Source organism: Neofelis nebulosa, chromosome 1 (genome assembly GCF_028018385.1).
Source record: "Neofelis nebulosa isolate mNeoNeb1 chromosome 1, mNeoNeb1.pri, whole genome shotgun sequence".
Classification (NCBI taxonomy): Eukaryota; Metazoa; Chordata; class Mammalia; order Carnivora; family Felidae; genus Neofelis; species Neofelis nebulosa.
This window is the reverse complement of record NC_080782.1, coordinates 148,238,763-148,263,320: the sequence shown is the minus strand read 5'-3', so window position 1 is coordinate 148,263,320 and position 24,558 is coordinate 148,238,763. Positions and strand designations below refer to the sequence as shown.

At 52.9% G+C, this 24,558-nt stretch overlaps 2 protein-coding genes across 5 annotated transcripts; both read right to left on the bottom strand.

The window, feature by feature from the left end:
* Positions 1 to 8,378: 8,378 nt before the first annotated feature.
* On the bottom strand, positions 8,379 to 18,179 carry B4GALT7 (beta-1,4-galactosyltransferase 7). 4 transcript variants are annotated; one of them, XM_058738801.1, is made up of 7 exons: positions 18,017 to 18,177; positions 16,087 to 16,248; positions 14,224 to 14,586; positions 11,298 to 11,523; positions 9,887 to 9,970; positions 9,514 to 9,618; positions 8,379 to 9,080 (listed from the first exon to the last, which is right to left on the bottom strand). In XM_058738801.1, the coding sequence occupies exons 1-7, from the start codon at positions 18,064 to 18,066 to the stop codon at positions 8,925 to 8,927; spliced, it is 1,146 nt and encodes a 381-aa protein (XP_058594784.1). In that variant the 5' UTR covers positions 18,067 to 18,177; the 3' UTR covers positions 8,379 to 8,924. The 4 variants fall into 4 exon arrangements, with proteins under 4 accessions (XP_058594784.1, XP_058594794.1, XP_058594802.1 ...); XM_058738811.1 differs by lacking the exon at positions 9,514 to 9,618 and having other exon boundaries at positions 18,017 to 18,179; XM_058738819.1 differs by lacking the exon at positions 16,087 to 16,248 and having other exon boundaries at positions 18,017 to 18,175.
* A 2,563-nt stretch (positions 18,180 to 20,742) lies between these two features.
* Positions 20,743 to 24,555, bottom strand: LOC131517104 (transmembrane emp24 domain-containing protein 9). The gene is made up of 5 exons (XM_058738835.1): positions 24,341 to 24,555; positions 24,070 to 24,170; positions 23,164 to 23,289; positions 22,658 to 22,804; positions 20,743 to 21,602 (listed from the first exon to the last, which is right to left on the bottom strand). Exons 1-5 carry the CDS (start codon positions 24,522 to 24,524, stop codon positions 21,453 to 21,455), a joined length of 708 nt encoding a protein of 235 aa, XP_058594818.1. The 5' UTR covers positions 24,525 to 24,555; the 3' UTR covers positions 20,743 to 21,452.
* Positions 24,556 to 24,558: the final 3 nt, after the last annotated feature.

Here is a 24,558-nt window from a genome sequence, read left to right as displayed (position 1 = left end):
GAATAAAACCTTGCCATTTGCAACAACATGGATGGACCTAGAGAGTATAATGCTAAGGGAAAAAATACCGTATGATTTCACTCATATGTGGAATTTAAGGAACAAAACAGATGAGCAAAGGGGGAGAAACACACAGAGAAATAAAACACGATAACAGAGTCTTACCTAGAGAGAACAAACTGATGGTTACCAGAAGGGAGTGAAGTGGAGGTTACCAGAAATGGAGGGGATGGGGGGAATAGGTGATGGGGACCAAGGAGGGCACTTGTGATGAGCACCGGGTGAATAAAATAAACCTTTGAAAAAACATTGTGGGCTCTGCTTCCTTATTATTTATTCCCTGATAATTCAGCTTAGCCTGATTCAAGTTTCTTTCGTTATGCTCTCAACCTCCAAATGCAAAAAACAACAACAAAAACCACCACGACAACAACAACAACAACAACAACAACAACAACAAATAGAGGAAAACATTTTCCCAACAGAGGCAGGAAAATCGGCTTTCCAATCAAATAAACTAAAGTTGAATTCAATTCAGGCCCTCACTCTCAGGGTAGATAACTGAAGCAAGTCACTTAACTATAGTCTCAGTTTTTCCTATAATGTCTAATTTAGGAAGGAAGGAAATACAGATTTAATAATGCCATTATCTTACAATATCTAGCTTATGGTGTTCTACTTATTAAACTAGACGGGATGCATACAAACAGTCTTAATAGTGACTATAGCTACTGTTTATTGAGCATTACCACATGCCGGACATTGACATGGGTCTCCATGCAGCGTTCGTAATACTGAAAGCCTTGTTGCAAAGCAGGTAATGCATTTTTGAGATGAGGAAAATCTCCATTTTGCAGATGGAGATTAAGCAATTCACCCAAGGTCAGAAAGCCTGCAGTGTGCATTAAAGTCCCCTACATGTGAGAGATGGCCATCCTCAATGATATTCCTGCAATTCGTAGAGAACTTTTTGAACAGGACCCATCTGGTTTTACCAGCCACCTTGGGTTAATCCTTGTATGACAAGTGAGTCTGATAATTTATAAATATCTGGAAAGGGGTAAACTTAATTTGGATAGACATTATTTATTTTATTTTTTTTTTTAATTTTTTTCAACGTTTTTTATTTATTTTTGGGACAGAGAGAGACAGAGCATGAACGGGGAAGGGGCAGAGAGAGAGGGAGACACACAGAATTGGAAACAGGCTCCAGGCTCCGAGCCATCAGCCCAGAGCCTGACGCGGGGCTCGAACTCACAGACCGCGAGATCGTGACCTGGCTGAAGTTGGACGCTTAACCGACTGCGCCACCCAGGCGCCCCAGACATTATTTTTTTTAAGTGTCAAACAAAACAAAACAAAACAAAAGAAAACAGTACAGAATCACCCAACAATAGCAAATTATACATTCTTCTCAAGTACATGTGGAAACTTCTCTGGAGGAGACCGTGTGCGAGGCCAGTATACTGGAAAGCACCTTCTCTGACCACTATAGAGGGAAATTAGAAATTAATAACAGAAGGGGATTTGGAGATTTCACAAATTAAATAACACATGCTTATATAACCAATTAGCCAGAGAAGAAATCACAAGAGAAACTAGAACACAGTTTGAGATGAATGGAAGAGAAAATGTAACATGCCAAAATTTATGGTTGTAGCCAACACACAGCTCCAGGGAAACCTATAGCTGTAAACAATAAATATTAATAAAGGAAAATATTTCAAATCAATAACCTAACTTTGTACATGAAGACACTGGAAAAAGAAGAGTGAGATATCCAAAGTGAGCAGGAGGAAGGAGATAATTAGGATTAGAGTCAAAATTAAGGATATAAAGAATAGAAAAATTGAGAACATCAATGGAGCCAAACCTTGGTTCTTTGAAAGGACTACCAAAATTATCAAACCTTTAGACTGATTGGGGGAAGGGGTTGAGGGGGCATTAAGAGAGAAAGAAGGAGAGGGGCACCTGGGTGGCTCAGTGGGTTATGCATCTGACCCTTGATTTCGGCTCAGTCATGATCTTGCGGTTGGTGAGTTCGAGTCCTGCATCCGGCTCTGTGCTGACAGCTCAGAGCCTGCTCGGGATCCTCTCTCTCTCTCTCTCTCTCTCTCTGCCCCTTCCCTGCTCACGTGTGCTCACTCTTTCTCTCAAAATAAATAAATAAAAACTTAAAAAAAAGAAATTAAAGACGATATGGACAAATGGAAACATACCCTGTATTTGTGGATTGAATACTTAATATCGTTAAGATGGCAGTTCTCCAAATTGACATACAGAATCAGTGTTACTCCTATCAAAATTCCACTTCTTCCCCCAGGCCTCTGAAATTGATAAACTGATCCTAGAATCCGCATGGATGCCAGGGACCCAAAATAGCTAAAACAATCTTGCAAAGAACACAGCTGGAGGACTCACACTTCCCAATTTTAAAACGTACTATAAAGCTACAATAATCAGAACAGAACGGCACTGGCATGAGGACAGACATATAGAATTGGGAGTCCAGAAATAGAGTCTTACCTCTAGGGTCAATTGATTTTTTTTTTTTTTTTAATTTTTTTTTCAACGTTTTTTATTTATTTTTGGGACAGAGAGAGACAGAGCATGAACGGGGGAGGGGCACAGAGAGAGGGAGACACAGAATCGGAAACAGGCTCCAAGCCATCAGCCCAGAGCCCGACGCGGGGCTCGAACTCATGGACCGCGAGATCGTGACCTGGCTGAAGTCGGACGCTTAACCGACTGCGCCACCCAGGCGCCCCGGGTCAATTGATTTTCAACAGTTGTCAGCCAAGACAATTAAATGGCGGAAATAATAGTCTTTTCAACACACCGACGCTGGGAAAACTGGATGTCCATATGCAAAAGAATGACATTGGACCCCTACCTCAGACCGTTATACAAAAATTAAAATGGACCACAGACCTTAATTTAAGGGCAAAAATGATAAAACTCTTAAAAAAAAAACCAAGGTGTCACATAAACCTAGTTGTAGTGGAAAGGGGTTTAGTTTACATTTATGGCTCCTTGAGAGATTTCAGGAGCTCTTGAGGATAAGAGACCAAATATTACAACAAAAGATGGTCCCAATCCTCTTATTACTCAGGAAATGCCAAAGGTTTTTATGAGCTGTGTGAGCCAGGAACCATGGAACGAAGGCCAGATATTTGAGAAGAAATATCTTTTGGTCATCTGAATATGTATATTTCTTTTTTTTTAAGTTTATTTATTTATTTTGAGAGTGTGCATGCATGTGCATGTGCGTGTGAACAAGCGGGAGAGGGGCAGAGAGAGAGAGAGAGGGAGAGAATCCCAAGCACTGACAGTGCTGAGCCCGACATGGGGCTTGAACTCACGAACTGCGAGATCATGACCTGAGCCGAAGTAGGACGCTTAACTCACTGAGCCACCCAGGTGCTCCCCAAATGTATATATACTTCTGATAAATCGCAATATCCCAAGCCCTTCACATAGGCGTCATAGTTATTTTAAACGTCCTGAGGATTCCAAAATCTGTGTCATATCTGAGTTTGGTGCTGATTCTTGCTCTCGTCTTCAGTCTGTTTTTTTCTTTCTTTCTTTCTTTCTTTCTTTCTTTCTTTCTTTCTTTCTTTCTTTCTTTCTTTCTTTCTTTCTTTCTTTCTTTCTTTCTTTCCTTTTAGCATGGCTTGAAATGCAGGATTTGTTGGGTAAAGGGACTGATATAGACATTTAATGTGAGGTCTGATGCTAGTCTGGCTAGGATTCGGACTGGTTTGATGTTTAACTGTAGCTTTAGGTGCCAGTGGCTTTAAGTTCTTCTAGTGTCCTTGTTTGTTTCTTTCCCTCTGCAGTCTTTGACTTTCTCCAAGAGCTTTTTATCTTTTTTTAAAAAAAATTATGTTGGGGCGCCTGGGTGGCGCAGTCGGTTAAGCGTCCGACTTCAGCCAGGTCACGATCTCGCGGTCCGTGAGTTCGAGCCCCGCGTCAGGCTCTGGGCTGATGGCTCGGAGCCTGGAGCCTGTTTCCGATTCTGTGTCTCCCTCTCTCTCTGCCCCTCCCCCGTTCATGCTCTGTCTCTCTCTGTCCCAAAAATAAATAAAAAACGTTGAAAAAAAAATTAAAAAAAAATTATGTTGTCTTTTAAATTTTTTATTTTATTGTATTACTTTTTAAAGATTTTTTAAAATGCTTATTTTTGAGAGACAGAGAAAGAGTGCAGGTGGGGGAGGGGCAGAGAGAGATTGGGAGACAGAGGGTCCGCAGCAGGCTCCAGGGTCTGAGCTGCCAACAGTGAGCCCCATGCTCGGCTTGAACTCATAAACCACGAGATCATGACTTGAGCCGAAGTTGAACACTTAACCGACTGAGCCACCCAGGTGCCCTATTTTTTATTTTTGAGAGAGAGAGTGAGGGAGAGAGGATCTCAAGCAGGCTGCAAGCTGAGCATGATTTGGGCCTTGATCCCATGATCCTGGGATCATGACCTGGGCCAAAATTGAGAGTCAGACACTCAACCAACTGAACCACCCAGGAGCTCCTCTCCAAGAACTTTCTAAAAGCAGTCTGCGCCCTGAAGCTCTTTCAGCTGTAACTTGCTATTGTCATACTAGAGGCTTATTGACTTGGTGGCAAGGGGTTAAGGAAAGGGAAAGCATTTTATAATTTTATGATGAAATCTCAGTATTCTGGTGGGTCTGTGTCCCTGGGCTGTGACATTCACAGGTGTCTCAGCTTTGTCCCCTCTTCCTTGGGTGAGGCAGAAAAGCTAGTAGGAACTGCAGTTGGGTAACTGTCCTTAGCCCCACCCTCCCGTGAGAAAAATAAGGCTCTGGAGAGCAGGCTTTTGTCAGGGGGACTACTCTGGCTATGTTTTTAAACATTTTTTAATTTTTTTTCTTTCTTTTTTTTTGCGAGAGAAAGAGAGAGAGAGAGCAGGGGAGGGGCAGAGAGAGAGGGAGACACAGAATCTGAAGCAGCCTCCAGGCTCTGAGCTGTCAGCACAGAGCCTGATGTGGGGCTTGAACTCATAAACTGTGAAATTACTACCTGAGATAAAGTCTGCCGCCCAACCTACGGACCCACCCAGGTGCCCCAGGGTGTATTTTTAAATGGTAACTTTCCCCTCTCTTCTGCTAAAGACAGGAGGGGACTTTCCATGGCTCTTGGCCACACTCCTCAGCCTTCACCGATTGGTCAAAATTACAACAAAAGTACCCCTACCAAACTGTGGCCCCAGCAGCTTTGCTCTAGGTTAGCCGATCTTGGCTGTATTTGCCAGTCTGTCCAGATTTGGAGGGTGGCAGTTTGCGTCACTTCTCTGCTGGGTTCAAGAAAAGTGGTTGCTTTCTGGTTTGTTCCTGTTGTGAAGGTGGGAGTGACGGACCTCCCCAAACCCCTTCTGAGAGGAAGCTGAAAGTGAAGTTGCTTTTCCTTTGGTTTGTCCTTTAAAACAAAAACAAAAACAAAAACAAAAACACACACACAAAAAGCCCTCAAGGCATGAGGGCTGAGAGGGCAACAGGGCTAGAGATCTCCATTTGGCCTTTTGGGAAAGAGTGTGCGGGGAGGCAGACCCTCCATGAAGGAAGGGCTCAGTCTGGCTTCATCATCCCTTTTTTAATTTTTTAAAAAACTTATTTTGAGAGAGAGAGGGAGAAGGGATAGAGAGAGAGAATCCCAAGCGGGCTTTGCACTGTCAGCACAGCCGTGCTCAAACTTATGAAATGGGGGATCATAACCTGAGCTGAAATCAAGAGTCCGATGCTCAACCGAGCCCCCCAGGCACCCCAGGATTCATCCTCTCTTATTCAGCCTAAGTGCTCCCTCCAGACTCCATCCTCCAACCCCCTGCACCAGCACCCAAGGATCTTTCTGTAACAGAGACCTAACCATAACTGTCTCCTTGCTCAGACCCTCCCCTGCTTGGAAACTCCTGTACCTGCGGAATAATGTACGCGGTGCTCAGCGTGGCCTTCACAGATCCTCATGGGTCACCTTAAGCTTTCCTCTTCCACCCACCTCTTCTGACTCCTATACTGTATTGGGGTGCCAGGGACACCCCAAATTGCTTCCAAGCCCCTCAGTGTGACACACTGCCCCGGTGTCTCTGCCTCGCACTTGCTGATCCCTCTGGAACCCTTCCCATCATGACTGCAATGACTCCACCAGCAAGACCCCGCCTCCTTGGGGAGGCCTTCCCAAAGCCCCAAGTATATTCCTCAGACACAGTGCCATGCTGTGGATCATGCTGATGCTCCAAGGGACCACTCCAGCAGCCAAATCTCCATCTTACTCCAGGCAGAGGATGCATGGGGCAGACACTCTGTCTCTCCCCCAAGGCTCTGCTTTTGTCCCAGAGCGGGGAGGGGTACCAGATCTTATTGGTCAGCCCTCCCCATCAGCCCTCCCCAGCTGGGAAGAGGAGGAGGGAAGGTCTGGAAGGGAAGGAGCCTCTGTGCATTGGCACCTGCTGTACAGGCCAGGGATGAAGGAATCTGGCTCTGAAGCCATGGTTGTGGGGTTCAGATCCCAAGCTCCATCAAGTATCACCTCTCTGACCCTGGCAAGCTACTTATCTCTCTATGCTTCATCATTGTCCTCCATAAAACAGGTTAATAAATAGGACCTAGCTTAGCTAGAGGGAGGCCCCATGAGATAATGCAACATAAAGAATCCTGTACGTGGTGAATGCTCGACTAGTGCCTGCTTGTTATAGTGGCTATTATAGCCACCAAGTTGGACAAGTGCCGTGGCAGGTATTGCTACATCCAGGGCTGATCTCATCCACACCCTGGCCAGCAACACGGGGATGTTAGTCCCCCTCCATGGAGCCACGGAGGCACCAAGATGCTCTGGCATTTGCAGAGCTGTCTGCTTCTTCCCCCTTTGCCAGGCACTGCTCAGTCCTCTCCTACTCTCCTGGAGAGACCCCCCGGGGGGACGCCTGGGCTGGGGAGGGAGGGAGGCTGTGGATTCAGGCTGCAACAGGCCCGGGCTGGGTGCTTACAGGATCCTTGAAGGAGGTGGTGGCAGTGACCACAGGGGGTGGGGGACCACACGGTTGGAGTTGCGCCCCAGTCCAGGCTCAGGCAGTGGATCCTGCTTTTCTTCTGTTCATTCTATGCCCTCCATGCAGATGGCGAGGAGGGTCTCCTCATCCTTTTAGGTCTTGCTACAAGCCAGGGAGAGAAGTGTGCAGAGCTGGGGGCTTTGACGTCACATCCATTCACACCAACACCAAAGAGGCTGCTGTTCTGCCTCCACGCTTTGTTAAGTCCAAGATGATGCAGCCGGGGTTGTCCAGAGACTGGCACACAGGGAGCGGTTCGTTCCCCTCTCTTGGGCCTCAAGGTTGAGAAAGCCCCTCCCAGCACCCCTGCACTGTAATTAGTCCATCTGCTCCTCACTGTACTGAGGGAAGCTGAATTGCTGGGCGAGGTCAGTTGAGGATATGGAACCTCTGTTGTACATCTGAACAGATACACTACTCCATTATGCTGTGCTCAGGTGGTGCAGTGCGCATCACACACAATGGCACGCAGCAGCACTGAGATCACCCTCTGAGGGGTAGTCATTTTGGAGCACAGCTGTTGAATCCATCCTCCTGAACTTTGGGACTTCAATCCCTTCCTCTAGCATTTAGGGTGTCCTATTTATTGTTAACCAAACCACCCTTAACCAGTCCCCAGACTCCTTTGACCACTGGCCCAAATCTTTGGCAGTCAAATGCCTTGAAGGAATGATCTGCCTTGCAGAGCCCCTCACCTCCCACTCTCGTTGGCCCCCGGCTTCCCTCCAGATAATTCCTCCAAGGTCACTCCCCAGTTCCATGGTCTCCCTCGGCTCCCCTCCTTCACCTCTCCCGGACATCGTGTGATCAGTGGTAATCTGCCCACATGCGGGGAACACTGCAGGATGCTCCTGCCTTTCATCTCCCTCTCGCCTCAGAAACGTGGTCCTCCCACCCTCAAGCTATGACCAAGTCCTTGCCACCACATTTTGCCTACCCCAAGTCCAGTCCTGTGGGTCTAGTTCTGTCTCAGTGTGGTAGAATGAAGCCACCCCCACCCCAGAGTCAGAGCCCACCACGGCCTGAGGGGGGCAGACTCCCCAGAAGGGCAGCGAAGCCTGGAGGGCTGTGGGAGGTGGCAGGAACCTTGGCCTTCGGCGTCTCTCCCACCTGAGCCTCCCCTGACCTTGGCGTCCCCAGCCCTGCCCTACCCCCCTACCAGCTTATAACTAAGAGAGGTGCCATCTTTTTCCCCCATCCCCTTCCGCTCAGCCCCAGGTGACAAACTGGTGGTCCATGACACATTTGTTTGGCCCGCCACACTTTTCTGAAGTTTCAATTAGCTGCTATCATTTAAAAACGAACTGATTTCACTCAGGAATCCAGAATTCAAGTTTCTTTTTGAGAACTCAGAAGATCTGGCCCACCCCAGGCCGGCATTCCTGCATGGCGATAGCCAGAGAGAGCTGGTCTCAGCTGTTCCCTTTCTGTGGGGCTTGCACAGAAACCTGCAGTTTTAACCCTCTGCATTGTCCTGGCCACCCATGTCAGCGGCCTGGCTTCAGAACTGCATCTTGGCATGAAGCTGTCCGTCCAGGGGAAGGAAAAGCCCTTAGGTGTGGGTGCGCGAAGACGGGGAGAGCAGGGCGAGCAGGAAGGCGGGGCGGACAGTCCCAGGTGAGAGCCACGTCCCAGTCTCTCTCCATCATTGTTTATTGCTACCAGCGTCCCAGGTACCCTGTGTGTGTCCTGTCCTGGCTCAAGCCCACCTCTGGGGGCTGGGCTGCTGCAAATGTGCGGCTTGCGATCCGCTGCTTCAGGCCACCCCACATCCTAGGGGAGGTGGGCCCCGGGGCCTGAGGCTTTATCCAGAGCCTGAGTAAGTAGTGTGGCCTGTGGGCACAGGCTTCCTTACTGTCCAGCTGGCTCAGCCAAATGTGCACCAGGGGGTGGCAGCCTTGTCACAGTCCAACATGATGTTGAGAACAGTGCAGGGGGCCCCGCCCACAGATAAGGCTGTGCGGGAATCCACACGGTACTTCACGGTGTTCAGGCCTCCCTCCCGGTCCACCTTGAACTGCTCCTGGGGAGGACACGGAGAGAGAGCATGCACTCAGGGCTTTGAGGCCGCTGGCTGTCCGCAGCTGCACCCCACCAGTAAGCAAGAGGGCTGAGATCGTTCAGGTGGGCTAATATGGCTCCTAAAGAAGAGGCTGTTTGGGGGATGGTGGTTCCCATGTCACAGGTCCGCCTGGGACGCTGGCACCGATAGCTGAGGCCCTCCCCTGCTCCCTGCCTGCATGGACGCTGAGGTCTCAGCTTACCCACGTGGCCAGGTGCCCATAGCGGCCACCGGCACAGGGCACAGTGCCCAAGCAGAATGCCCAGAGACTGGCCTGGGCCACGCAGGGAAGGGCAGGGCCATCTGGGCCGGAGGAGAGATTGGTGAAATGCTTGGCCCTGTTGCTTCCCCACATCACCACCTAACCATCCCCAGTCAGGGGACCAGCCAGCACCTGTTTTTGAGCTGCGATGCGCTTCTGGTCCCTCTTCCGCCAGGCTGGGTCATGCAGGTGGCGAAATGTCTTGTACCCAGTTGTGATTCCCGAGGGGCGGAAAAGCTAAGAAGGCCAAAGAAGTTGGGTCAGGCCGCCCTCCTGGAGCCCCGGTCCTCACCGCTAGTCCTCTGGGGTCCCACCGCCTGCCACGGGCCACGGGCAGGGGCCTGTACTGCCATTCTGCAGTAGAGGTGTGCCTATCGGGGGCCAGGCTGAGATCGGAACTGGGGGTGTCATCCCTAAGCCCCAGGAATGTCATCTGAGGGCAGGGAAGGGAACCCTGGGGCAGCCCCGATACTGAAGAGGTGGGGAGCCCTGGGGGGAATATTACCTGCAGCCCGGCCCCTTTGATGCGACGGTAGAACTCGTCATCTTCGCGGCCCCAGCCCCAGAAGCGGTTGGACATCCCGTTGCACTGACACAGAGACAGGGAGAGTCACTTGCCCCATCCTCCCAGGGCGCTCCCTGGTCTCTGACCTCCCGGGAGTAGGCCAAAGCCCCCTTTCTCCTCCTCCTCCCCTGGAGGTTCTAATGTGCACCCAGAGGCTTATAGTTCCCGCAACCTCTGAGCTACTGGGGGACAGCCATCACATGCCAGGCCCCTTGCCTGTTCTCATGGGACCTTGAGTCTGTGTGACACGATTGGTTTCTCAAAAATGTCTGACTGGGGGCCCCTGGGGGGCTCAGTCAGTTGAGTGTCACTTCTGGTTTCAGCGCAGGTCATGATCTCACAGTTTTTGAGTTTGAGCCCCGTGTCGGGCTCCGTGCTGATGGCACAGAGTCTGCTTGGGATTCTTTCTCTTTCCTTTTCTCTCTGCCCCTCCTCTTCTTTCTTTCTCTCTCTCTCTCTCTCTCTCTCTCTCTCTCTCTCTCTCAGAATAAATAGATTAAAAAAAAAAAAAAGGCTGACTGGTGGAAGGCACCTCTTCAGGGCAACTGGCAATGGGCAGAAGTGCCAATCCTGCTTGATTTCTGCCTGCCCGATACCCCCTTTTCTCCTGGGAGGCTCTGCCCTGGTCTCTTCCTGTGGGGAGAGGGGCAGCTGGGCCCTGCGACAGACACCTATTAGCCACCCAACTCAGGGCTTCATTTCTGTAAAGCTGGCTTCAGCTGCAGCCTGAAGAAAAGGGCAAAAGACCAGTGTCTAAGCCACTCGGTCCTTCCCACTCTCTCCCCTCACCCTCACCTACTCCCCAACCTCCCTCCACCTTCACTCCCTCACCGGCCCCCCCCCCCTCCACCTCCAGCCACAACAATGGACTCAGGGGTAGCCCCCTGTCCCCCACCCCTACTCAAGTCAGGCCAATCAGGAGCCAGGGTGGTGCAGTTCTGGGACTCCTGTCCCGGCTGCTGGGGAAGAGACCTCACCATCCACTGAACCCGGGCCTGGGTGCACGCAGCGGGCAACCAGGACGGCCACCGTGCACCTCATAGGCCTGAGAACAAATCCACTCCAGAGAAAGCCAAGGTGAGAGACGTCCGTGGTGACGCTAAGAGGCCTGGCAAGCCACCCCTGAAGCCAGCCCAGACTGTTCCATTGAGAACCAACGAACCCCGAGTCTCCTGAAGCCAGCTCACAGGGGGTTCCCGCTACTGCGGCTGAATCCTCGCTGACTGGCTCGGTCCCGCTCCCGGACTCCCTTGACCGGCCAGGGCAGGACCCTCTCATCCGTCGGGCCCGGGACCGTCCCTCCTACTGCCCATGCCCGCCCCAGGCGGGCGCCCCACCCCCCTGGCCTCACCAGCTGGTAGTGCTGCTTGGAGAGCAGCAGGATGCCGCCCACGTAGGTCTTGTAGTGGTAGAGCGGGTGCAGCTCCGGGGAGGCCACGTGGAAGGGCCCGGCCTCGGGGAAGCCATAGTCCAGTTCCTCGTTGAGGGGGAGCAGGTCCACGTCGTGCATGGCGATGTAGTCCGTGCTGTTGCTGCTCTCCAGGAAGCCCACGTTGACGAGGGCTGCCCGGTTGAACCTGCATGGGTGGGGGGCGGTGAGGTCGCTCTCCCCAAACTGCGTGACAGCCTGTCCTCCGTGGCGCCCGCCCCCCCGGCGCCTGTGCCGCCTTCCCACCTGACGCCGACTTCCCCGTGGGGCTGCCCGGCTGCCCGCCTGCCGTGTGCTCATCACACAGACGTCTACCGACTGCCAGCTATGTGCCAGACACCGTCCGGCCCACTGGGGCTACAGCCGAGAGAAATCAAAGCCCTGCCTTCAAGGAGCTGAGGTTCTGATAAGAGGAAACAGAAATCAATAAGTGAATATGTAACCAGCCAGCCAACGGCAAGGGCTACGGAAGAGAGAAGCGCGCACGCGGTTAGGAGGGGAGAGCATGCTGGGGGGCGGGGCAGGTGTTCTTGCAGACAGGGCCAGCAGGAAGGCCAGGGTAATGGTGTGACCTGTGAAGGCCTGAGGGAATGAGCCAGAAGCGGATAGAGGGAGTGGGTCTCCAAGGAGAGGGGAAGGCAATTGCCAAGGCCCGAGGCAGGAGCGGACACCTGTGTGACCAAGCAGGGTGACCAGGAGGGCTTCAGGGATGAGGCCAGTGGGGGACTGGCCCCTGACAGGCTTGGGCTGTGACCCCGGTATCACCACACAGGAGCCCCTGCAGGGCTGAGAGCAGAGCCAGGATGTGCTGTGACTTCCAGTTTAACAGGATCACTCTAGCTGGGGTGTTGAGAAGAGAAGGGAGGCTCAGGGTTGGAAGGCTACGATCATCTGGGTGGGAGACGATGGTGATTTAGCTCAGGGAGGTGGTGAGAAGTGGGCAGATTTGAGACACATTCCGAGGGACGGGGTGTGCTGAGGGAAAGCGAGGAGGTGACAATGACTCGAAGGCTTTTTGGCCTGAGCAACCGGAAGCGAGGAGCTGCCATCTCCTGAAATAGGGAAGAGGGCGGGTGGGAAAGCAGACATTCAGCCTTGATCATGTGAAGCTTGGGATGCTCGGGACCACCAGACAGAGGGTTATGTGGTGCCCAGACACAGGGGGCTGGAGGTCAGGAGAGTGGTCTAGGCCGGGAATACACAGACTTGGGGGCCACCAGGGCACAGAAGGGGTTTAGTGCCACGAGGCCGGATGACATTCCCAGGGAGTGACTGCAGCCGGAAAAGAAGATGCCCAAGGACTGAGCCCTAAGAGTACCAGTCGAGAGGTCAGGGAGGTGAGGTAGAATGGGCAAAGGACTTAGCAGAGGTGAGGAAGGAGGAGAACGGGAGTGCTGTCTCAGAAGTCAAACGGAGGTGTTTCCAAGAGGAAGAAGTAACCCACTTGGCCAATGCTACCTGGCGGTGGAAGCCTGAGAACAGTGCTTGGATTAAGGAGGTGGGCTCACTGGTGACATCAGTGAGAGTTGCTTCAGTGTCAGGAGGGGGGTAAACATCTGAGGGGAACAGGTTCCAGAGAGAGTGAGAGGGGAGACAGGAAAGTTCTGCTCTGAAGGGGCTCAGAGCAATGAGGTGACAGGGGTGGGCAAGGGGTCACGGGGGCTTTTCCTTCTCTTTTTAGACAGGAGCTATTTCAGTATGTTTGCTGATACAAATGCCCCAGAAGGGAGGAGAAAATCCAGGAGGGAGAGAAAGGAGTGGATGGCTGAAGCGATGTCCTTGAGTAGGAGAGGGAGAAGGGGACCCAGCGCCAGACCGGAAGAGCTGGCCCTGGAGGGGCTGGGGCAGTGCATCCCCAGCATGGTGGGAGCCTAGTCCGTGAGCACAGAGGCTGGAGGGCTCACTCTCTTCCTGTTGGCTCGACTTCTCAAACAGGGAGCAAAGTCATCAGCCACGGCTGACGAGGAGAGGGACAGGAGAAAGGGTGCCGAGCTGCCTCAGAGGAGGAGAGGCAGCAGGCCAGAGGGCCCTCTTGGGCCAGGGCTCATCGCCTGGGGGGAGACAGCCAGCTGCCCCAGGATAGGCATGGAGCAGCCAGCAGCAGGTGGGTCAGGGAGGTGAGAAGTGCGAGATGACAGATTGACAGATGTTAATGATGGACCGTGGACTCCAAGGTGGGTGAGGAGAAAGTGAGGACAAGGAGGGTGGGCTGTGAAGACTGGGCGGTACTGTGGCCTAAAGGGCCTGGCGGGGTCCAAGAGCCTTCGGGTCTGCCTCCCAGAGGAGCGAGGTGGAGGGAAAGGAGGTGGAGGTGGAGTGTGAGATGTGCGCACTGGCTCACAGAGGGGAGCGGCGCGTGGTAAAGGGCAAGGACCCCAGGGTAACAGTAGACTGTGAACAGCTTCAAAGCTGTGGCCTTGACCCTGCCTTTCCCGAATCCCCACAGCCAATCCACTGGAAAGCTCGGTCTGTGCTTCCTCCCCCTCACATCTCTCCACCCCTGCTCCCCTACAGCCAAGAGGCCCTCCCGTCCAACAGCCCAGCAGGCCTCCCAGCCCTGCCCCATTCTCCTGTTCTGGTAAAAGGTATTCCTCCTACGACAGCCATGGCGATCCTTTCAAAATGGGTATCACACCAGGACTCTCCTTAGCCCCAATCCTCCCCTCAAATTGCCGTCACACCAGCGAGAAGGGTTTACTGTTCCCACCCTCCCGCCACTGCGCTGGGTGGTCTTTCCCAGGCCAGAGGCACCCCTGGCACTGGACCCCAGTGGGAGAGGGAGCAGCCGAGGGGCCTGGGCAAGGGGAGGCCTTGAAGAGGGGGGGCCGAGTTGGGAGGCCGTCCCTACCTGAAGTGATCCACCTGGTTGAGCACATAGATGTGGTGCGGGACCTTCTTCCTGCTTAGGAAGCGGTGCATGTGGGGCACAAAGACCAGCAGCTCCTCGAAGCGTTCACGGAAGGGCACCAGCACTGCCAGGCGGTGGGGGCCCCAGGACGCGTCTTCTTCCCAGTGCTCGGGAGGTGGCTCCGGGGGGCAGGAGTGGGGTGGGCCTGGGGTCTCCTGCCCTTGTCCCCGGGCTACCCGGGCTACATCACCAGAGCAGCTGAGCTGCAGCCAGAGCAGGGAGAGGAAGCCCAGTAAGAGACAGGCAACGAAGAGGTGGAAGACGGAGCATTTCCGGGGAAGGCTGCTGGGGAGCAACCTGGACCTGGGACAAGAGCAGGGGTGGGGTCAGAAGGGAGAGTGGAGCCGGAGCCCTTTGGCAGACCCCTTCTCTGGCTTCCCCACTGGTAAGGTGCACATGACTGGTCTGCCCCACGCGCCTGGCAGTTAGTGCAGAAGCAACGTCAACGCTTTTGTTCATGCTGCTACCACACATCGGAATCCTGCTTACTGCTCTAGGCCCAGGAGGTGTCACTGCACCTCCAGGAAGCTCTCCAACCCCGGGTCAGAGCTGCCCCAGTTCCTTCATGCCCTCTTACTTTCTGTAAGTGAGTCCGGGTCAGACCAAGAGCTGCTGGAGGGCAGGGGCAAGACTCCTGGTCTCTGGTACCTGCCGTTCTCCAGTACGGTGGCTGAAGGGTCTGAGCCTGAGCCGAGGGCAGGAGCCCTGCCTTAGAGATCCCACCCACCACCTTCCAGTCCTCCTCCTCTGTAAGTTTACCCCCAGTATAAACCCTCACTTCAGTCCTGCTTCTCACACCAGAAAGGTCCTCAAGGCAGGGGCCTGGCATCAGTTCCAGGGAAAAGACCAGTGTTTACCCTGGGGAGATCCAACCTACCCCCAAAACAATGCAAGACCCAAACTGACAGTCGCTGTTCACTGAATGAGACTCCAATCTTCAGTCCAAGAGGCAGCTCATGTGACAAGGGAGGAGAGATGGGACAGGGAGAGAAAGATCAGGGCTAGGTATGGAAATCAGGCTCTGTTTAGAAGCTGGAAGTGCATCTGAATCGCTTGGACACCGAGGTCATGCTGGGAGAGATCGCTGTCTGGGTTAGAGAGGTGGAATTTACCAGATTTCTCTGCTGAGGACAGAGAAGGAGCTGAGGAACCTAAGACAAGGGAAGCTCTCTCTAGTCTACCCCCCTGAAACAACCTGCAAATCACTTTGCTTTATAGCCTTTGGGAGTCACCAGTTAGCTACAAGGTAGTATACATTCTGCCTGCACTTGCCCCCCACCACTCACCCAGTGCCACACACTGGGTAACCCAGACCTTCACCACTCACCATGTTCCTTCCTGCTCCAGCCCTGACACAGCCTGCCACTTCAGTCTGAGATGCCCTCTGATGATCCTTCAGAGCCAAACTCCCATGTCATAACCAGCAACGTCCCTCTACCTCAACTCCAACGTCAGGGCCAGCACTGCCCACCCTTAACGTGCACACAAACGGACATGCATGCTCTCTCCATGGTATCTGGTCCTTCCTTCTTCAAAGCATTCAGAGTTCTGTAATCCCTTGTGTCCCTGCTGGTTGTCCCCCTAGATAAGCCATTCCTGTCTGCGGCCCCAGAACAGTTTAGACAGCAAAGGGCTTGCTTGGTGAGTTACAGGAAGGGTTCAAGCAGTCAGGGCATGCTTTAAGTCACACGCCAGAGCCAGACCAACTCCTGACTTTCTCTAACACACAACTGCCAACCTGGAAGCCAGCAACCCTGAAGCTGGGTCTCACATACAGCAGAGGGGTGGCCAGCTAAGACTTACCCCCCATTGTCCTGTGGTGGGGGTTTCCGCTGGGGAAGAGCGGAGCCCAATTCTGCCAGTGGCCTGGGAAGGCTGGAACCTCTACAGATTCTCCCTCGCCCCCTGGGTTCTTTCTGGGGCTGGGGTGGAGACCGGGGACATGGACATGAGGAAATCTCCCACCTTTGGGAAAAGAAGCAGTGACCATCATCCAGGGGTATGGCATGGATTGGGCATTCCGTGCATTGTCACACGCTATTGCTTCAGCCCAGCTTCCCTTTGCAGGATCACATTCTCATAGGCAATCTTATCCTGGGCTTTAAGGGCCCAAATGGCTGAGCAACTGAATTCAGAGCCAAATGTCAATTCCTCAGGACAGCGGACACCTAGAACTCCTGGTGCCGCCTGGTGGCAAACTCCAGAACTGCAGTCCCAGCTGCTCCCAGGCTCAGGGCATCCTGCTCCGAGGGGCCGACTAAGTGAGGTTTATCTCCATCAACCTGTGCCCAGGGCTAGAAAAGGCAGAGTCAAATCCAGCTGGGCTGGCTCCAGAGCCAGCACTCTTAACTGCTACGCTAGCCTGAATCTGTTGCCTGGACCTTTGTACCCCTGTGTCAAAAGCAGGAACTGACAGCAGTAACTTTTTCTGGGAACACAGGTATGTACCAAAGGTTTACGGAAAGGGATGTGGAAATGGAAATTCTCCTCTATTACCTTTTGTTTCTGCCCTTACACAAATCTTAGTGATATAGGTTTGAATATCAGCTGTTCTGGTTACAGCACCTCCCAACTGCAAAGGTAGATACCTCCTGCCTGCCAGGCACAGTGTCAAGAGTGTTACATACGTGGCTTCTTTTAATCCTCATACAGCCCTGTAGAGTAGATATTATGATCCCTGTTTCAGAGATGGAAAAGCTGAGGTCAGAAAGATTAAGTGATCTGTTCCTGGTCACATGGCTGTTAAAGAGGATTCCTGCCCAGGGCTGACTCCACACTGTCCAGGCTTTCTTTCTATTACATTCTTGTCTTCCTGCTTCAACACCAAGTCTGCAAAATCCCCCAAACACAAGCCTTTTGCCCACTATGTTCCCGAATCTTTTGGCACCTGGCAAACTTAAGAGACATACGGGGGAAGAGGTGATATTCACTGGGCGGAGACCCACTATCTGGGTGTGTGTGCCGGGTGAGAAGAGTTTTGGGGGCACATCTCACGAATGAAGTGTGGGTGTTCTCCCAAATCTAGAAAGCCGAATAACTCCCCTACCCCAATACTGTTTAGGAAAACATCATCAGCTAAGGTCTGGATCAAGTTCACACCTAACACATGCAGGAGGTCCCACTCAAGTACAGCTGCACCGGAAATGAACCAGCATTACGTGTGAGGAGTGCCTAGTTCGTGCCAGTCAGTGGCCTACCAGGCTAGCATAGAGATTCTTTCTGGTGTGTTCTTCTGGGCGGTCAGCAAAGGATGGGGAAGCCTGAAGGAGGATGGGGTCTGAGGTTACACGGATGTGATGGGGGGAAGTAGACACCAGAGAAAAGGAATAAAGACCCTTAGAGGCCGGGGGCAGGCAGAAAGACAGAGATCCACTGAGAGAGGTCAACGCAGTCAGAGACCCGCACGAAGACAGATGCCAGCGGAGAAACACAGACACAAAGAGACCCGCACCGAGGGACAGACTCGCAAAGAGAGGGACAGAAACTCACAAAGGGAAGTCATCGGAGAAATACAGACCCGCGAAGTGGCGGAGACTGGTAGAGACAGAGACCTACACGGAGAGACAGAGACCCGGTATACAGAGCGAGCCAGTGGCCCACTGGGAGAACCACAGACCCTGAGAAAGCCCCGCAGCCGGGGACGCGACGTCCTCGGGCTCCTAGATTCCGCGGGGCGGCCCGGAAAGGATCGGCACCCGGGAGGACGGGGCCCGGGCCGGCCGCCGCCGCTCACCTGCCGTCCTCCCAGGGCAGCTGCGCCGCTTTCCTCCGGGAGGGGAACATCGTGGGGGGAGGTGGCGGCGCATGGGACTCGAGCTCCCAGCCGGGCCGGCCCGGCCTCCCGGGCCTACGCGGCGCCTCCGCCTCCCGCCCCGCCCCGGCCAGTCCGCCCCGCCCCTCGGTCCGCCGGGTCCGCCGCTCCAGCCGCGCCGTGTGCTCCCGGGAGCCGCAGCTTCAAACGTTCCGCGTTCGAGGACCGCTTGAGTGCTCCTGTCGCCGGTCCGCTAACTGCCCGCTGGGGAACTGCTTGTTCTCCCGGGAAACCGAGACCTCAGAGGGGGCTCACGTCACTGGGCCGGTACTGTACTTAGACTCCAGATTTCCAGCGCTCTGGCATGATCTGTATCTCCGTCCTGCCGCCCCTTCCTCCTCCCTTCTCGGTCCCAGGTGGTGCATGCTTCCTCCCGTAGCAAGATCGGAGGGTGGCAAGGCCAAGCTCTGGACTCCGACTTGGGTTCAGCCCAGACCCCACGTAGTGGTTAGGAGCCAAGCACTGCAGACAGACTGACTGGATTCGAAACCTGATTCTGCCAGTTCGGCTGTGTTTGGGGGGCAAGCACAATCTCTTGGCATCTTTCCTCACTGGCATGTATAAATAGTTCCTGAGCTACACGTTGCTGTGAGGGTTAATGGAGAACGTAACATGCAAGGATACTTGGCACAGTGCTGGGCACATAGGCAACGCTATGTAAACGATGGCCCTTACACAGAAGAGGGGTACTTGGGTGGGGTTGTTTGAAGGGGGAGGAAGATTGGGTTCTTAGATCCGTCCTGGCACAGTGTGAACCTACCTGGCTGGGCCAGCCTCCCACCTGGGAGAAGACGGCAGCAGAGTCCTTAGGCTTGATCTCCGCTCTTCGGAAAATGTTAAGTTCCCTCATAAATAGCTAACATCTATTGAGTTCTTACTATGTGCCCGTCATTGTTCGAAGTTGCTTACTGCTGTTCTCTCATTCAGTCCTTATGGGTAGTGTACTTACTATGCCCACTTTAAAAATGAGGAAATGAAGACACAGGCAATTCAGGGTGTAAACCAAGATACTTTGCACAACTTACGGCCTCAACCACTGTGCTTCCAAAAGGACTTTACTGTGAGAAATTAATCATCCCCAGCGATGCCCATTCTCACTTAAACCCAGCATAAAACCGACCAAAGAAAGACCTTACTGCTGAACTCTGCCATTGCACTGCACTCTGTTACAGAACTTTGGCAAATCCAGCCCAGGTTTGGCTGGTGACAAAGGCAAGGCTGATCCCCTGAAGAGACCAGTCAGTGGGGTGAGGCCAATAATGGAAGCAGGGAGGTGGGACTGTGACCTTTGAAAGCACAAGCCCTTCTAAAGGGGAACAGCTGCCCTTCAGTCTTGCTAATTGTTGTTACATCAGAATGAAGCCCCACTAGCGTCAGATCTGATTTGCCTCAAGAAATCAGATTTCACATAAAAATTCTAATTAGTTTTAAACAGTGACACCCACAATCATGTTAATAATAAGCACCCTTGGTATGATGGGATGAGAATGGCACCTTTATGGTCTTTCAAAAACCCAGAATTCCAGTTCAATCATGAGAAAAACAGGAGACAAATCCCAATTGAGGGAATTCTACAAGATACCTGAACAGTACTCCTAAAAACTGTCAAGGTAATAAAAAACAAGGCAAGTCTGAGAAACCGTCATAGCCAAGGAGGGGTGAAATGTAACTTGTCCTGGATGGGATCCTGGGACAGAAAAAAGGGCATTAGGCAACAGCTAAGAAAATCTGCATACTCTATGGGCTTTAGTTAAAAATAACATATTGGGAGCCTGGCTGGCTCAATAGCGTGCAACTCTTGATCTTGGAGTCATGAGTTTGAGCCCCATGTGGGGTGTAGAGATTACTTAAATAAAACTAAGATAATGTATCAATACTGTTTCATTAACTTGAACACTTGTACCATACTGGTGCATGACAATAATAGGGAGAACTAACATCATGAATTTTCTGTAACGCTAAGGCTATTCTAAACAAGTTTTTTGTTTTTATTGTGGAAGAGGTCTAGGAGGTAGTATGAGGTCAGACCATATCCCCTTGTCAGTTCAAGTAGTCCACAGCCTGGCCTCCCCAGCCTGTCTCTTTCTCACACCCTGCTGGATTCACCTTCCTCAAATTTATCTCCGGTTCTTGTACCCAAACTGTGTCAAACACTGGGTAATATGCGAGTCTCTTCTAACTCTAACCAACCTCCCTTAATGGCTTCCTCAGCCCCCTCCCTAAACTCCAGTGGAAACCATGTCCATCCACCTCCATGCCAGCCATCTGCCAGGGTTTCCAACCACGGCTGCTCTGCCTTCTTACATCTGAATCCTTCTCCTTCAAGGTCCTCCTGAAATCCCATTCTGTTGGTTAAGACCGTCTACATCCTCATCCCCGCCAGCCCAAGGATTTCTGTTCTTCCCAAACCCGCAGTGCTCTTCTGTTCAATGCACACTACCTTCCTGAACAAGGCACCAACCCCCCACCATTCACTTGTTTTATGCTCTTAGGCAAACCCACTATCCCCTGCTACAGAAAGGTATAGAGGGGAGGGAAAGAATGAACTTCACAGGTGGGTATTCATCTTGGAATGTTAAGTGCTTTGCATAGAAGAACTGACGTTCCCTGAGCACCTCGGTGGCACAGTCACTTTATGTGGGACAAGCGAATTTTTTTATTTTTTATTGGGAAACCAATGTAACAAACCTAGACTTGTTGAAAATGAAATCAGTAACTAAGACTTTGCAGGCCCCATCCCCAGCCAGCACCAAGGCCTCTGCCTGGCCTGACCCCAGTTCCTCAAGCCCCCAAAAGGACAACCATGTTGAGAAGCTGAGGTCAACCTCAGGGCTAGTTTCCCACACTGCAACCCCCTCAACCCCCCCCTCCATTGACACACATACCCTGGATCTGCAGTCTGGGTCTAGTCCCAAGGAGGGTACAGTGAAGTTCCCAGGGTGGCAGGGAATCACGGCCACACCCCAACCTGCTCAAATCCCAAGTTAGCAAAGGAAGACAGAAAAAAGACTGGCGTGCCTACCCACTCCCCCCTCCCCAGCCACCCCAGACAACAGCCTCACATCCCTGATCAGTAACACTGTGATTCTGAGGTGCCAATGGGGCTCCCAGCGGCTTCACCAGACCCTGGGTGATTACTGCAAAGGGCTTAGAGCCCAGGGGAGGGGACAGGCATTGCCCCACCACCTGCTCAGTACTAGCCAGCCAAGCTCCTGCCCTAAACTTGTGCCTGGGGTGCCTGTAGCCCCTTTCCCCTCCAGACATCCATGGCTCGGAACCAGTCCTCCTGCTAGAGAGAAATCAGTTCCAGGAGGCCCTTTCTCCCCCAGCCTGGGAGGAAGGATGGCCTGTGAGCTGGCTACACCAGCTTCTTCGCTTCAAAGAAGCTCTTGAGGTGTCGCATCTGCCAGACGCCGATGGCTACGAGGATGAGGGTCTGCAGAATGGACCACCACAGCACCCGCTGGTTGGTGCTCTCGCTGGTCTGCCGGAAACGCTCCTCTCGCCACTGTGGGAGGGGAGAGCGGAAGAGGAGCTTAAGTTTGCTGGGCACCACCTGGCACCACTCTAACTGCTGGGTTCCCTTTGCAGAGGATGCCCCAGAATCAAGGAGCTATGCCCAGGTTCCAATCAAGTGTCTGCAAAGAGCCAGAGACCCCACCTGGGGACTGTATTCATCCTCCCCAGCCAGATGACCTCCAGGAACCCACTCATTTAAGTCTGTTTGCTTGGGGGTGCCTGGCTGGCTCAGCTGGTACAGCATGCAACTCTTGGGGTTGAAGCTCCACATTGGGCATGCAGCCTACTTCAAACCAACCAACCAACCTCTGTCTGCTCATGTGTCAGGTACAGCCCTCCCCTGGTCCTCTCCTGGAGCCAGTTGAGGGGGGGGGGAGGGGAGGTGAAGTGCCAGTAGTATCACCCCATCAGACAGAGCTGCCCTATAGCACTCAGGAGTGCACGTGCTCTAAGCTCTCTGCCCAGGTCTTCCCCAACTGCTCCTCGAGGATTGTGGGCACAAGTTGCAAACTGGTGGCCCAGTGGCTGGATGTGTTTTGCCAATAGTTAAAACCTGGTAAAAATTCACATCAAAATACTTGGATCTCTAGCTTCTCTTAAAAGCCAGGGCTAGCGTATCTATCTGCAAGGCTACCCTGGGTTGACAATTAACCGAGACCACTGAGGATTAGACACACAACAGTCCTTATGGTCACAGATTCATTCATGGTACTGCCTGGCTCCTGGACACAAATGAGTTTGAAATAGCTGGTCCTGGAAGCACCTGGAGCCATGGAAATAACACCCAAGGTATTAACATCAATTCTCGCTCTGTCACTGTGTACATGTAACTGGGATTTAGAGCAATGATGGCCTCTCAAGAGCCTGTCTCCTTGGTTACACACTGGAGTTAGTGATCCCCACCCCACCTTTTAGACTTGCAAAGCGGCACAGTTAAGTCCCTTGGCTTTCATAATGAATCTGACACACATGCCACTCCTGGCTGAGCCAGGGGAAGGCTTCTGGGAAGAAGCCCACCCAGGAGCTCCTGGCCCAACCACATACCCGTTGGTAGTTCTGCTCTTTCTGGATCTGCTCCACTTGCTCCACCAGCTGTCTCACTCGTAGCTGCAGCTCACTCAACTTGTCTTTGGCGGCAATTTCTGCATAGTCGTTGGCGTGTTCACCCACCTGGATGTCCAGGTGAACTCTCTGGGGACAGACAAGGAAGAGAAAAAGAAATCGGGCAGCCCTGCTCCATCTTCATGCCAGGCACTGACAGCTGGTCCCCCTACCTTCCTTCATTTGTGCATTTCGTCCAGGGCTGAGGCCTCCACAGTGTCCAGCCCTATGGGGCTCTAGGCAAACAGGCATGAATAAACTTGGCTGACACTTGGATCAAGGCACATACAAGGAGTTCAGGGACTGTGCCCAGATGTTCAGCGGAAACCCAAAATTATTAGGAGACACAAAATCCGACACACTCATCTCACACCCAAAGCACCGCCAGTCTCCAGGCCCCACCAGGGTTTAGAGGTTGAAAGCTACGAGTCCCATGTGGGTCCACTCACCAGCATGCCTCCAGCAAAAAGGGAGAACTTGGTGGAATTGGAGTGAAGACAGATCTGGTGTTCGCCGGGGGTATGGGAGGTGAAAGTGAACCTGCCTTCAGAGCCATACTGCCGGGCCAGGATCACCTGGAGACAAAAGCCTTCAGTGAGTGTTATAGAGAGGATGGGGCTGGAAGGAAAGAAGTCTTAAGGCTCTCTGAGCCTCAAAAGTTAGCCAACAGAGATATAGGCACCCCACACACTAAAAGCTCCAAAGCTGCTCTGCGGTAGTTGCCAAAGCTTGTCTGAGAACTTCTGGGGGCAGGGGTGAAGAATCTAAAATGAAGCTGACGTGGGTCTGCGGTTGGAAAGGGCTCTTTATTCAGAGCTCCTGCCATTTCAACTCTTTTTTGTGTGTGGTTCTTTTTTTTTTTTTTTTTTTTTTTAATGAAAAGTGACAATCAATGATTTTTTTTCTTTTGCTTTCCTTTAATATCCTTATCTGGTGAAATTAACAGTTGCTTCTTCGTTTTGGAAAGCACTCTGTCCTGTGAAACCTTAAAGTCTGGATGCCACAGCGTCAGAGTTGACAAAATTCTTTGACTGCCAGCACCACAATTAAGGCACCAACCACACCTGTAAGATAGGTGAGTTTCCGTTTCACAGACCAGGAAACCGGCTCAGGGAAGCTCAGTGACTTGGCAGAGTCACGCAGCAGTCGGTAAGAGGTTGACAGGAGCCGCTAGCACTGCAGCAGCCCAAGCTTGGCCTAGAGCGCAAAGCCGGGCGCGATCTTCTCACAACACCCAACTGTCTTCAGCAGTTCAGCAGATGCGGCAACTAGGAGGGGAAGTACCGGCACCTGCCTGGTCTGGCGCCTAAGCGCAGGGCGGAGGGCTCCGCGCGCGGGCTTTGGGGCCGGCTCACCTTGTCCTCTGGGTCCTTCACCTCCACGAACATGCCGAGCCCGGGGGTGGCCGGCTGGTACTCCTCCCGCTGCTTGTCATACAGCTGCGTCCGGTAATTTCCTGGAGGGAAGTGGGGCGAGTCCAGGTCAGATGAGCGCGAGGTGGCGCGGAGTCGGCCCACGCCAGCACGCGGCGAGACCGGCTGCTTCCCTTTCTGGAAGAGGTGACTCTCCCGCACCCCCCGCCCCAAGACCAAGGTCTTTTTCCAAACTCTCCCCCTCCGCCCGCACCTATAACCATGGTCTCGTCCGGGATCTCCTCAATAAAGCACTTCTTTTCAGTCTCCCCGATGTGGAAGTAAAGCGCGCCTCCGCGGGCCACAAAACACAGAAGCAGCACGAGAGCCCGAATAACCCTTCCCAGTCCCCCTCCGGGCCGGGGCCCGACGACCCTCACGCCCTGCTCCGCAGCCATCTTGCTCCACCTGCCGGCGCAGTCGCAGCCCGCG

Bases quoted from the DNA above. Each gene is read 5' to 3' on its own strand.
- B4GALT7 (XM_058738801.1), bottom strand. From the start codon at position 18,066: ATGTTCCCCTCCCGGAGGAAAGCGGCGCAGCTGCCCTGGGAGGACGGC. The intron at 11,524-14,223 runs GTAGGGACGGCC...CCACCCATGCAG, and splicing joins AACCAGGTGGATCACTTCAG to GTTCAACCGGGCAGCCCTCG. The intron at 9,971-11,297 runs GTGAGGCCAGGG...TCTCTGTGTCAG, and splicing joins CCAAGCAGCACTACCAGCTG to TGCAACGGGATGTCCAACCG.
- LOC131517104 (XM_058738835.1), bottom strand. From the start codon at position 24,524: ATGGCTGCGGAGCAGGGCGTGAGGGTCGTCGGGCCCCGGCCCGGAGGG. The intron at 23,290-24,069 runs GTGAGCCGGCCC...TTTTGTCTCCAG, and splicing joins TGAAGGACCCAGAGGACAAG to GTGATCCTGGCCCGGCAGTA. The intron at 22,805-23,163 runs GTGAGTGGACCC...GTCTGTCCCCAG, and splicing joins TTTTTGCTGGAGGCATGCTG to AGAGTTCACCTGGACATCCA.